Source organism: Eurosta solidaginis, chromosome 1 (genome assembly GCF_040869045.1).
Source record: "Eurosta solidaginis isolate ZX-2024a chromosome 1, ASM4086904v1, whole genome shotgun sequence".
NCBI classification, from domain to species: Eukaryota; Metazoa; Arthropoda; class Insecta; order Diptera; family Tephritidae; genus Eurosta; species Eurosta solidaginis.
In genome coordinates this window covers 314,412,538-314,425,877 of record NC_090319.1, presented here as the reverse complement: position 1 = coordinate 314,425,877, position 13,340 = coordinate 314,412,538, and the positions used below count along the sequence as shown (strand labels likewise).

Below are 13,340 nucleotides of genomic sequence, written 5' to 3'. Positions count from 1 at the left end.
CATGTACAAAGGTCTACATTCGCGTGTTAAAAAAACGCTTATCATCACTTAGATAATATTTAGGGACCCATCTAGCGGCAATTATTGAAGACACGCGGCAGTGGTTAAATAACACGCTACAAAACGGGTTGTGTTCAATAGCCGAGACACGCACATCTGTTGGCCATAGTGTATAACCCATAGCTGAATCGGTTGCGCTGAATCTTGGAGATACACTTTTTCGGTCACAGAAGTGGAGAATAGTGTAAATATAAGTTGAGATCAGTTGGAACTGAGTATAATGCGTACTGAAATTTAGCAGTATTAATTTTCTGTAGATAAGTACTTTGAATAGAATAAGAACTTTGTCTAAGTTATGCACTTGACAGTTCACATAAAGTTTAAGTGCATATGTATATACATGTAAAAAAACACAGCTATTTTTTGCGAACGCAATTTTAATTTTTGACGCAGATAATTTTCAAGTTCACACGAATTAATGATTGTAGGTTTGTTTATTTAAACCCAAAATTGGCAAATTTTCAATTAACTTTATTACTCTGTCCACTGTTGTGTAATTTTAATAAATTCATATTAAGTTAATAAGCCATTAAAGCGGGATTAGTTTGAAAAGGTAGAAAGCGTTAGATGAAATTTCTATTGTTTTAATTAAAAAAAGTATATATATTAAGCAAACCAATTATTGCTCTGTTTGAAAATAATCTACCAATTTTTTATTTTGTGAATTATCTTGGGTTTTTTTTTTAATATTTTGTTTTTTTTTCGCCGATATTTGTGATCCAATTATTTTTCTGTATTATTATTATCGGTTATTTGGTGAATAATTTTGATTTGATTTGTTAGTGCTGTGGTGAAATGTGCGTGTGCTAATTTTTGCTACCGCTGGTGTATGTTGTAAAAAAAATGTTGTTGCTTTTTTTTACTTTTTGTGATTTGTATGAGCATTTAACTGCTTTTGCAGGTGTATGTGAGCGAGGTGCTTGGCTGGTTTGGTTTGCGTGCAGAATTTTTCTCCGCCAATTGCATTTTCCTGATTTGTAATTTTTTTTCGATGTACGCATGCAAATATTGTATGTTGTTGGCTGGTTATAAGGATATGAGGGCCGCTCATGCGTTGAATGAGGGTATGGTGTGGTGATTTAGTATTTCAAATTTTTTAATAATTTTTGTTCTGATTATAAGGATAAGCTAATTTGAACGTGTTTTTAACATATTAAATTAATGCGTATACAATTTTCTGAGTTGTTTTTATTTTTAGTGTTGCTTGGGATTGCAGTGAAGATCAAAACAAAATTTCATACACTTTTTTTACTTTGAAGCAAACAATAAAAAATTGCAGATTCCAATTGGTATTTTTCATATTATGGTAAAGTTTTTTTGCCTACATTTTTCTTATTGTTCAAAATAATTTAATTTTTTAAATAGCAAAAATTCGACTTGATTGTATGAATGAATGGCAAAGAATAATGAAAATATACTTACTAAAATTAAGGTAATAGAATTAGAGTAGTTTAGTACTTTTTGATTTGAAGTACTATTTTTCAGAAAAGGTAGTTTGCTTTTGAAACGTTTTTGTTGCATGTTTTTACTTCTGTTTATATGGAAATTGAAGTATCTCATGTTGTTTTAATTTGACTGTGTGACAAAATGAAGCAAATTTGAACATTTTATTGTAGCCAAAAAAAAAAAAAATTACAGGAGAAAGTGTTTAAACTGCCACAAATGTAGTTCCAAGTAATACAATTCCAAGGAAGAAAATTTACATTATGTTACTATACAAGAAAAGGGGGTAATTTTAAAATTTTTTCTTGGAATATTTTCCCTTGAAAACATTGACATCTTGAAAACCTTCTTCTGTAAATTATATTTTTTTTGGCTACATTAAAGTTGTTGTTACGGTTTGCTGTGTTGTAGGACTCTTCAAGCATAAAATCACTGCGACCTCTCAGTTTTGAATGTACCCCCAAAATCTGGAGTTAAAGTTAAAAAAAACTGCAGTTTCATATGTTGAAACATATATGGATTCATAAATTTACTTATTGTTTTCGTTTGAACACAACTCTTTTGTGGAGGCGAGAATTTCGAGACTCGAAAAATTTAGATACTCGCATCTCGAAATACGCGTAAATCTCGCGCGTTTCTAGAGGTTCACTTTAGTCGTGACTTTGTCAGTGTTATATGCAAAGCTTATGATTTCTTCGCGAACACAAGCGGTAGTTTCGAGACTCAGGGAATCTAGAACTCGGCTTCTCGCGAGATTCTCGAATCTCGAAATACTCGTAAAGATGCATTGGCAGTATTAAATGTAGAATTTATGATTTTTCTCGAAATTCTCGCTTGTCGCAAACCTTACGAGTATTTCGAGGCTCGATAATCTCACGCAAATTCGTATTGGCATAGGCTGACTATGTTGCTTCTTTGCAAATTTATATAAAAAAAAAACAGTAGTATTAGTGAAAAAATTACCCCTTGTAGTATTGAACTTTATTATAAGTCTTATATTTTTCTGACTTCATGTTTAATGTTTTTAATATACTAAGGTAAAGTAATGTTCATTAAAACTTTCGGTGAAGGCGATTGAATTATGCTCCATTTCCTTACTTAGTAAAAGCAAACATTCCTGATTTTTTTTAGTTCTGGAGAACAAACCTCAAGTAATCGAATTGTGATACAAAATATACCAAAAATTTTAATTTTTCCAACATATAATAAAAACTGTCTGGCTACTATAGCCTGCTAACTTTATATTTTGAGGTTATTTTCGAGTATGCGGTGTTTATATACTTTACTAGAGCTACAACTTAAGGGTTTATCTCAAAATAAGTGCTTTCGTATTGTCACGCAGTCTTATAACTATTTCTAGTTTTTTTTTTTAATTCAACATAATTCTGCTGAAATTTCATTTTGATTTGGTGTTTATTTGCTAAAAGTTCGTTTTTGTATTAATACACAATAATTAAAACACAAAAATTTCAAACAAATTTCTTTATTTTTTTCCACTAACTAATAAAAATTAATTATAATTTATGCAGACGCTATTCTTATACTTTTTTTTTTACCGAATTTGCGTTGCATTAATTTATTATTGGTTTTTTCTCACCTTCGACCCTTCTCATTTTTCAACGTGCCCCCATATTTGGCCCGCGTTCCAATCAAGTCTATTATCTCAGGTATACAACTTGCAAATATCGCCTGTTTTTTTTTTTTGCAGTGTGAGAAATGAATTGATAGTGAAGAATTTAAATAAAATTAGTTTCCTTAATAGAATTTTGATAATTTTTTTTTTAGTAAATTTCTTTCATTACGCCGGTTGCTGAAAACGAAAATAATTGGTATTTGTTTATAATTTTATCATTTTTCGTTTGCTTTTTACTTCGCCAAACAGCTATGAAACCCTTACGTACTGGCAGCGCTTTTTAAACCTGGCTATATTTAAATGTGGTTGTGATACACTTTATTTTATATGTATGTATTTCTTAGATTTTATGTAAAAATATAAAAAAATAAAAATAAAAATACTTCACAAATAAGTTATGAGATACTTATCTAATACATACGTCGTTATATGTATTATAAAATGTGTACAAAAATTTAAAACCATACATAAGAAAAGTTCTTGACTACAGTACAGCCAAACAAGAATTAAAATGGAGAAAGTACTTAATTCGAGAGACCATCTTGATTGGCAGTGCTAAGTTACCATTATTTTTTGTTCTGCTCAAGATGATTCAATACAAAACTTACTGGAAGGGTTTCGAATAAATTTGTGTCCCTTAAAAAAGTTTGGCTTTAAAAGAAACGTTCTAAGTCTTGTTCAAATTTGTTTAAATGGGAACTAAATGTCGGAAGGGCATGCTTTTAGGCGGGGTACTACCACGTAAGCAGTGGACCTTGGCCATCGATTAATTGCTCAGACGATTTGACGAAGAGCACGCCAAACTCACGGCGCACGTTTCGCTTTCTGTTAAATCGGGCCGTTCGGGATGTATAACCCTTGGAATTTGTCCTTGGATTGACCGCCAATATCCAGACAATGGAGGTGGTCTTGTTTAATAGGACGCAGACGGGCACGAGATAAACTAGACCTAGACAAGTATCTCTGCGGGACAAACGCAGCACCATATCTCTAGCAATCATACTAGAAGCAGAAGGTTTTCGTTGAAGCTCAATGTGCATCAGGGAGTGAAGAAAACCCAAACGCCACTTTAAATATGTATGCAAAAGATTGCCGGGATGTACTTGGGCCTTTTTCTTTCTTTTGGTGGCCAGAAAATAATCAGTATAGGAAAAACTGTACAGATAGAGAATGAGATGTGAGAAGGCGCAGGGGAGGCCTGGTTTCGCTAATAAATATATGTGCGTCTCATATTTCCTGGAGTAACGACCCGTAGGAACACAGTCGCTGAAATGTCAGACATGGTAATGTCTGTATTTATGAGTTTTTTTAATGGAATTGACAATTCTACAAATTTTTTTTATGTATTGCTGGGTCTTAGTTGTGTGAATTGCAGGGAATTGACGATCTTCATAGGGAACGGAGAGATAAAGAAAATGCCAAAATTTCTTAGTCAAAACCCTGTAAAAATGCCACTGACTAGGATGAATCTGTGTTGAGTCCCAAAGGAATATGCGACTATAGCTAGTTTTGATCTTTTTATATGGGTTGGAGTGACACCTTTTGTTTGAGCATCTCCTATGGAGACGCCAATTTTATCTGTTTATGCCTAAACGGTAGTGTCAGACCCCTACGGGTACTGTCGGACAGACACTTTTTCAACTATCCTTTATACCTTTACCGTTACCGTACGACGCGTCGTCTTGATACCCCAAGTCCTCTTTATATACATTCGGGTACTGCTCGACATGTCACACGGTAAGTGTCGGGGAGGTCCTCTTTGTGTCGCTACGGGCACTGGCAGACAGATTCTCTACGTACCCCTACGGGCACTGTCGGACAAGTCGCTTTTGTTCACCTATGGATACTTTCGGACCCTTCCTCTTTATACCCGTGCGGCAGTTCTTAGGGATGGTATAATTTTTTAAACTCTAGTAGAATATTTTAAATTTTTTTCTTATTGGTGTTTCTACGACAACAGCAAAAAAGCAAATACTACGATAATGGAATACATGTATGATCCTATTTTAGATGTGGTATAAGGCTACGCATTTTTCTTAAATAACTCGATTCAATCACGTTTTTTTGTTTTTTAAAATTGGCTACATAAATTTCAAACTTACTGTGGCCAAAAAGTACTAGAGTCAACCAATTATACCCGAATGTAGACAAAAGAGATCAATCGCAGACCAAGAAAGTACACTAAATTTTTCTTTGAGCGTATTCTTCAATGTGGATGCTAAGCCTAAGTTCCTTTAGCAAACTTCTTGCAAAAGGTAAAAAGGCATCTTTGGAGATAGACGTTGAAGCACCCGTTGTGTAGCATCAATACTGCCTATTCTGAATTTGGCAAATAAAAAGTGATTTTTAAAAGTTGCTCAAAGTTGTACACCTTGTAACAAAAATTTTTTTCCCAATATACTTACATATACATATTTACTTTTTTTTTGAAAGCAGCAACTAAAACCTCTTATGGCTATTATACAGTTCTCTTGTAAAGCACGATTTAAAATATAAATTTAAAAAATTTACAAGAAAACGTTTACTTGGTAATTTTTTTAAAACGTCGCTTTGCAAGAAACCATGACTGCCAAATTTTAATGATTAATAGTATTTAGGAAAAAATATTTTCTGGTTTATTAGACGTAAAAAAATATACATAAATGTACTTAAAAAAAAATTCAATTTAAATAAAATAGAATATAAAAACCGATATTTCTACGTCAGCAGGAATTTATGTATGAGTAAAATTAAGTTAATATACAGATTTACAATGCAATTCAGATGTATGTAAGTTGAACTGTTTTCAGATTATAAGTTGAAAAATACAAATTAAAGAAATAATTCTCCTAACTTGTTTATTTGTTTGTACGCTAAGTGGCCAGAGCTTTGCTTTAAAGGCGTTGATTTCTTGAGAGGCTTGTGTTTTTTCTAAACAATTTTCATGAGTATGAAAAAAATTTAATTATGTACTAAACTACATGTAGGGGATTAACAAAGGAGCCATAACTCGCCTAGGTTAGGACAATATGATAGTATATGACACTTTATGAATGTAATAAATGAGTGGACTCACAAAGTGTAATAAGCATTCTTTTTGTCATAATATCAATAAGTTAATAACATTATGACGCGTTATACCACTTTATGAATCCCCTTAAAGTTTTATAAGCATGTATGTAACAATGACTGCATTTAGATATATATATGGGGTATTCCATCCCATTTCGACCAATTTTTGAAACCCGACCCCTTTAGAATTGGCTGAAAGTTTTTCTTCTTTTTCTAGCTTACGAAAGACGTTTTTCAGAAGTTTTTAAAAAATTTTCATCCAACTCAAAAAAAGTTATGAATTAAAAAAAAAAAACGCCGTTTTTGTATTCAAAATGCTATAACTTTTTCAAAAATTGACCGTTGGGATCTTTTTTTTTTAAATTTGTTTTTAACTGTACTTTTCGGAAAAAATTCAAACGAATTTTTAAAGTTTTTTTTTTGTAATTTTTCAGCTTTTCGAATTTCGCCTTTTTTTTCTCATAAAAAACTTCAATCAATTCTCCAATCATCCCCATTTATCCCGGAATGGGCCGAGAATTTTTTTTTTTTTTTATTTAATTGAAAAAAAAATTTTAATTTTTTTTGTATTTTTTCCGAAAAGTACATTTAAAAACATATTAAAAAAAAAAAAATGATCCCAAACGGTAAATTTTTGAAAAAGTTATAGCATTTAAAAAAAAAAACACCGTTTTTTTTATAAATATTTAAAACTTATTTTGAGTTGGATAAAAAAATTTGAAAAACTTCTGAAAAACGTCTTTCGTAAGCTAGAAAAAGAAGAAAAACTTTCAGCCAATTCTAAAGGGGTCGGGTTCAAAATTGGTCGAAATGGGATGGAATACCCCATATATATATATATATATATATATATATATATATATGAAGTATATACAGCAGCTAACCCAAATTAAAAGCAAAAAAAAAATATTAAAAAATGTGTTTTAATGAAATAAAATTAGTATCTAACAAAACGCGCTCTATAATTTTTTGCTTGTATATGACAGGCTTAGGCCACAAAAAAACAAAAAAAAAAAAAAACAAATTACTGGTTAGCGTTTGCTATTATATTCCCTCTGAACTCGTTATATACTAAGTGTGCATGTTCAGTATTTATCGTTAAAGTCCTTCAGAAAAAAATTGTAAATACGGGCTTTTATTTCTTAAGGAGAGAGTAAAAGTCCGGCTCTATATCTATGGAACCGCTCATACAAATGAAACGAATTTTTTTTTTCATACGAGTTTTTCAAATTTGTTTCAACAGAAAGCGGTGTATAAAATTTCAAGGTAACATCTCAATAAGTTCAAACTTTATGGCGAAAAAAACAGGCACAAGTTCACTAAGGAATAGTATAAATATACTACTAAGAGAGTTGGTTGTGGCTTTTCTATGAAACTAAAAATAAATAAAAAAAACATGTTTAGTATTATTAACAAAACATTTAAAGTGCTCGTACAGTTTTCAAATGCAGATATTTGGGAGAATATATTTGTATAAAAACTCGCTTCGTTTGGATGTGCCGTTTCTTGGTTATGGAGCCGGACATTTATTTTGCGCTTAAAAAATAAAACTCCGAATTTAACTTTTATTTTAGGACTTATGAAATAGAAGTCCGGATTTTACTTTTATTTGAGGATTTTTTTTTTTTAATAAAGTTTTAAAAATAAAAAGACTGCATGATTCGTTATGAAAATACTATGGGTATCCCCGAGATCCCATAAACTTTCAACTTGAACAATTTTTTGACCCGAACTTTGCCGACTCTAAAAAGCAGGGTACTATTAAAATGGGCCGCTGCTTTTAAGCTATGCGGTTTCCCGTTTAATAAAAGCTGATTAAGTTGTTTAGTTTTTAATAGATTTTTATGATATTTTTCTAATAAATATGACGTACTAGTACTATATGGCTGAATTGTGTTATTAAAATTATATATTACTTCTAAAGTTGCTTTTGATGAACGATAAAAATACGCACCCTAAAAAAATCTACGAAATCCATTTAAGAATAATTATTAATTTTTGCGTATAAATGTCAATAACTTAACTGATTTGAATCATTGTTATAAATAATTTATCTAAGAAAGAAAGAAATGAAATGTTACAAATGTATTTCACATCAAAGGTGCACTAATTGTGATTGAGTAAATGTGTGCGCTTTGTAATGATTTATTCATGTAATGACCTAAAAAAAACACACATACATAGCAAGTCTGCATATGTTTATATACTGTATGATTATGTATTATGTACATACTTTTACAAACTAGATGATGGAATTCTTTTTACAGCATGTATAATATAAAGGTTTATGAAATAAGTTTGGGGAATTTTGGAACAAAAATCGATTATGGAAGAATTGAGATTTTGGGTTGATTGATAGCTTTGCGTGTTCTAAAAAGCTGACAGCTAGGGAAAGGCAATGGATATAAATTAATAATTTTTTCGAATTTTTGTCTTGATTTATTAAAAAAAAAATGTACCTAATATTTTTTGCAATGCGTGGCTGCGGCATACAATGCGAACCAGAACGAACCAAAGAACGAACGAGAACGGTGCAAGCAATAAAATTTAACGCATTAAAAATACATATTTCAACATAATTTTTACACTATTTATTTATTTGTTTTTTTTTTTGCTTAACTTGCTGTGTTTTTGTTTGCTTTACAGATAATATACGTTTTTGTAAATAATTGCTTAAGTAAGTGATAAGTTATGCAATGGTGTTATAACGATTTAATTTTTATCAATTTATAGAATCAAAAGCTACTGCATATTCAACTATACAAATTCGTGAAAATTTATATATAAAAAACGGGAATAGCAAATTGTGAACGTTTTACTTAAACCTTAGGGTGAAAAGCTTGGACAGGTTTTAAGTTTGGATTATTGGAAATTGCACTAAAATTTTATAAATCTCTTTAAGTGAACGCAAGAAAAATCAGAAAAATTTTTTTTTTGGTAAATTATATAAAAATACACTTTTATAATTGAGAAACATAACAAAAAAAAATATAAAAATAACAGTTATTGCAAAAATTTTAATCAAGCTATAAAATAGACATTTGATTTCTTTCTTCTCGCTGCATAAATTTCTGTCAGATTTTATTTTCTCTATTTTAACAGTTGTATATGATAATTTTTGTTATAAAAAAAAAAAAAATACTTATAATGACTTTTATAACTCTAGCAACAAGATTTTTTGATATATATCATCTATTCCTTGTTCGCGTGTTCAAAATTTGAAAATTGGCTCATTGAGGTCCACTTGCAGAATGACAAGTTATCTTTTTAACTCAGAGCTTGGTTCTGATGGTGTGTTAATGCTACGTTTCCACCAAACCCATGCTACGTGTTTGCTTACTGTTTTGTGCAAAATGTCTCTTGACAGAAATGAGATTTTTTATTGCCTCTTTCGAATTATCCATATTGCAGCTAAAGCGCGTATTTCGATACCGCTCCCGTTATTTTTAAACGTTTCTTAGCTGTCGGTTGAAACTTACAAACATGGAGTTTGGGTTTTGTGAAAACCTCATCGGCTTTTATCAAATTTAAAAAGAAGAAGTTAATTTGCTAAACTGAAGAAGAAACTTCTTTTTGATAGACTTTTTAAACGCGGAATAAGTAGACGCATTATGTTTTTTCTTAAGTAATGCTAAACAAAACTATGAAATAGGAATGATTCATGAGAATCTACAATGAATTAGCTCCAGACAGTATTGTGAACGCAATGCTCAAATACTTTTAGATTATTCACTCATCAAAAGATTAATGAAGCTTCTATTGCTGTTTCATTGCAAATAAAATTTCCCCTACTTTTTTGCAGGAAAAATATGAGATAGTTAAAGATTCCCCTCAAAGCACATTTCTCAATGTATCTTATAAAGTATGGTTTATTTTTTGTTTAGAAGTGTTAGTTTTGCTCGAGCCCGCACGACACTAATATGGTTGAGTTTTTCAATTATAAACTTTACTTGCATAAAATATACTTTGATAACAAGAAAGCAAATCTTGTTTGAGCAGTTTAACTATTGAGCCATCATTAAATCACAAGAGGTTTGCTCAACTAACAAATTTTTTGACAATTGCAGCCATTTTGCTCCCAAATCGAATTGATATCCGTTAACTGTGTGTTTCTTTGCGATTTTTCGAAATATATTAGTAGTAGAAATAAGAAGCAATCAGCTTACAATTACCCGATAAGTACTGAACTGCATAATTCCTTAGAACATTTTTTTAAATTTTACGATGAATTCATTAACTATGCCATGATCTATTAGTGTGGCTGGACATAAATAATTTTATGAAAATTACGGACAACAAGAAATCGTGCACTTTCGTAAACCTATGAACATACGAAACCTTAACCAATTCAAAATTCATCGTTCAACGTCAAAAACTCGAATAGTAAATAGATTGATGTAAAAATTTAATTAGTAAATAATGGAGATTCCATAACAAAATGTACTCTTTGAGCATGTTAAGTTATTCATTCCGTATGTTCGGTACATACATCTCCATTTAAGAATCGGTTTATATTTGGAGTATTATGTATATACTTATTTGATATATTCACACCTCGTGAACTAGTATCAAACGAATGTGTTCTGAATATTCTAAATTAACGGTTTATCCGGGACACTTCTATGAATACTTAATGGAAAGAACTTTCCGAAACTTCAGAAGAAAAAGGTGAATACTCCCTGTGTAGCAGGACCGCACAAAAGCTTAACACTTATGACAAAGTCAAGGCCGGCATATAAAGTTCTAAGACAATAAGCCATCTTTTTTTATACTCAGCTGAACAGAGCTCACAGAGTATATTAACTTTGTTCGCATAACGGTAATCCGTAACGGCATAAACTAATCGAGATAGATATAGACTTCTATATATCAAAATGAATAAAAAATAAAAAAAAAATAAATGTAAGGCGCGATAACCTCCGAAGAGATCTAAGGCCGAGCTTCTCTTCCAATTTGCGTCGTGCTCCTCTTGATTTTTCCCTACAAATAGGCCGGACGGGACCTACATGTTTTATGCCGACTCCGAACGGCATCTGCAAGGCAGATGAGTTTTCACTGAGAGCTTTTCATGGCAGAAATACAATCGGAGCGCTTGCCAGACACTGCCGAGGGGCGACCCCGCTTAGAAAAAATTTCTTCTAATTGAAAAATCTTATTTCTAAAATTTTGATGTTGCTTTGCCCGGGAGTTGAACCCAGGGCATACGGTGTGATAGGCGGAGCACGCTACCATCACACCACGGTGGCCGCCAAATGAGCTGAAAGAAAAAAAGAAATTCATTTTGCCATGTCCGTCCGTCTGTAAACACAACTTGAGTAAATTTTGAGGTATCTTGATGAAATTTGGTATGTAGGTTTCAGGGCGCTCATCTCAGATCGCTATTTAAAATGAACAAAATCGGACTACAACCAGGCCCACTTTTTCGATATCGAAAATTTCGAAAAACCGATAAAGTGCGATAATTCATTACCAAAGAAGGATAAAGCAATGAAACTTGGTAGGTGCGTTGACCTTATGACGCAAAATAGAAAATTAGAAAAATTTTGGACAATGGGCGTGGCACCGCCCACTTTTAAAAGAAGGTAATTCAAAAGTTTCGCAAGCTGTAATTTGGCAGTCATTGAAGATATGATGAAATTTGGTAGGCACGTTACTCCTATTACTATATGTGTGCTAAATAAAAATTAGCGAAATCGGATGACTAACACGCCCACTTTAAAAAAAAAAAATTTTTTAAGTCAAATTTTTACAAAAAATTTAATATCTTTACAGTATAAAAGTAAATTATGTCAAAATTCGACTCCACTAATGATATGGTGCAACAAAATATAAAGATAACAGAAAATTTCAAAATGGGCGTAACTCCGCCCTTTTTCATTTAATTCGTCTAGAATACTTTTAATGCCATAAATTTACCAATCCTTGTGAAATTTGGTAGGGACATAGATTCTATGACGATAACTGTTTTCTGTGAAAATGGACGAAATCGGTTGAAACCAGGCCCAGTTTTTATACACAGTCGACCGTCTCTCCTTCCGCTCGGCCGTTAACACGATAACTTGCGCAAAAAACGATATATCTTAAATAAACTTAGTTCACGTACTTATATGAAGTCACTTTATCTTGGTATAAAATATGGTCGAAATCCGACTATGACCACGCCCACTTTTCCGATATCGAAAATTACGAAAAATGAAGAAAATGCCATAATTCTGCACCAAATATGAAAAAAGAGATGAAACATGGTAATTGGATTGGTTTATTGACGCAAAATATAACTTTAGAAAAAACTTTTTAAAATGGGTGTGACACCTGCCATATTAAGTAGAAGAAAATGAAACAACTAAGGGCTACTCCCTTTTAAAACCCATATCGTACAAACACATTCTAGAGTCACCCCTGGTCCACCCTTACTGCGATATCTCGAAAAGGCGTCCACCTATAGAGCTAAGGCCCACTACGTTTTAAATAATCATTAACACCTTTCATTTGATACACATGTCATACAAACACATTCCAGGGTTACTCTAGGTTCATTTTACTAAATGGTGGTTTTCCCTTATTTTGTCTCCAAAGCTCTCAGCTGAGTATGTAATGTTCGGTTACACCCGAACTTAGCTTTCTTTACTTGTTTTTTTGTCAGTTCATTGCGGCTGCTCAGTAGAGTATTACCCCATGTCGGCAACCTGTTCAGAATCGTCCTATTTCAAAATATTTTTCAAAAATTGCCCAATTCAGGATTTGTCACAAAAGCGCGGTACATTAGAATTAGATTGAAGAACGCCTTTTCTGATAATGCTTTTCACTAACTCCCTCTTATGTCAAAATGCATTGAACTTATGCTCATAAAGGGAGTTTTTGAACAAAATTTTGAGATAGTCCATTTCTGAATAAAATCCTAACGTACGGCATTCTTCAAACTAATTCTGAAAGAATCATCAAACCAACATAACTCCTTATCAATTCACGAAGTATTGAGTAGAAAATGAATTATTTCCCCCTAAAACCTGTTGGCATTAACAAATTGCATCTACTTCATCGCTACTAAAAGTACTTTTCTACTACAATTTTCGCTGAAGGGGATTGAATTACTCCCCGTTTTTCTTACTTCGTTCGTTAAAGCAACCTGTCCAGATGTTTCCATTTGGAAGTG

General features: G+C 31.9%; 1 protein-coding gene across 50 annotated transcripts in view; it reads right to left on the bottom strand.

Annotated features, from left to right (window-relative positions):
• The window catches only part of slo (calcium-activated potassium channel slo), a 415,764-nt gene that overhangs the window by 211,797 nt on the left and 190,627 nt on the right, over positions 1–13,340 (bottom strand). For 7 of the 50 annotated variants that reach the window (XM_067761580.1, XM_067761577.1, XM_067761585.1 and 4 more), the window contains exon 9: positions 3,101–3,192. The exons of the other annotated variants lie outside the window; for them this stretch is intronic. In XM_067761580.1, coding sequence (XP_067617681.1) covers positions 3,101–3,192 — 92 coding nt within the window. The remainder of the gene's footprint in view (positions 1–3,100; positions 3,193–13,340) is intronic. 50 annotated transcript variants of the gene reach the window in all.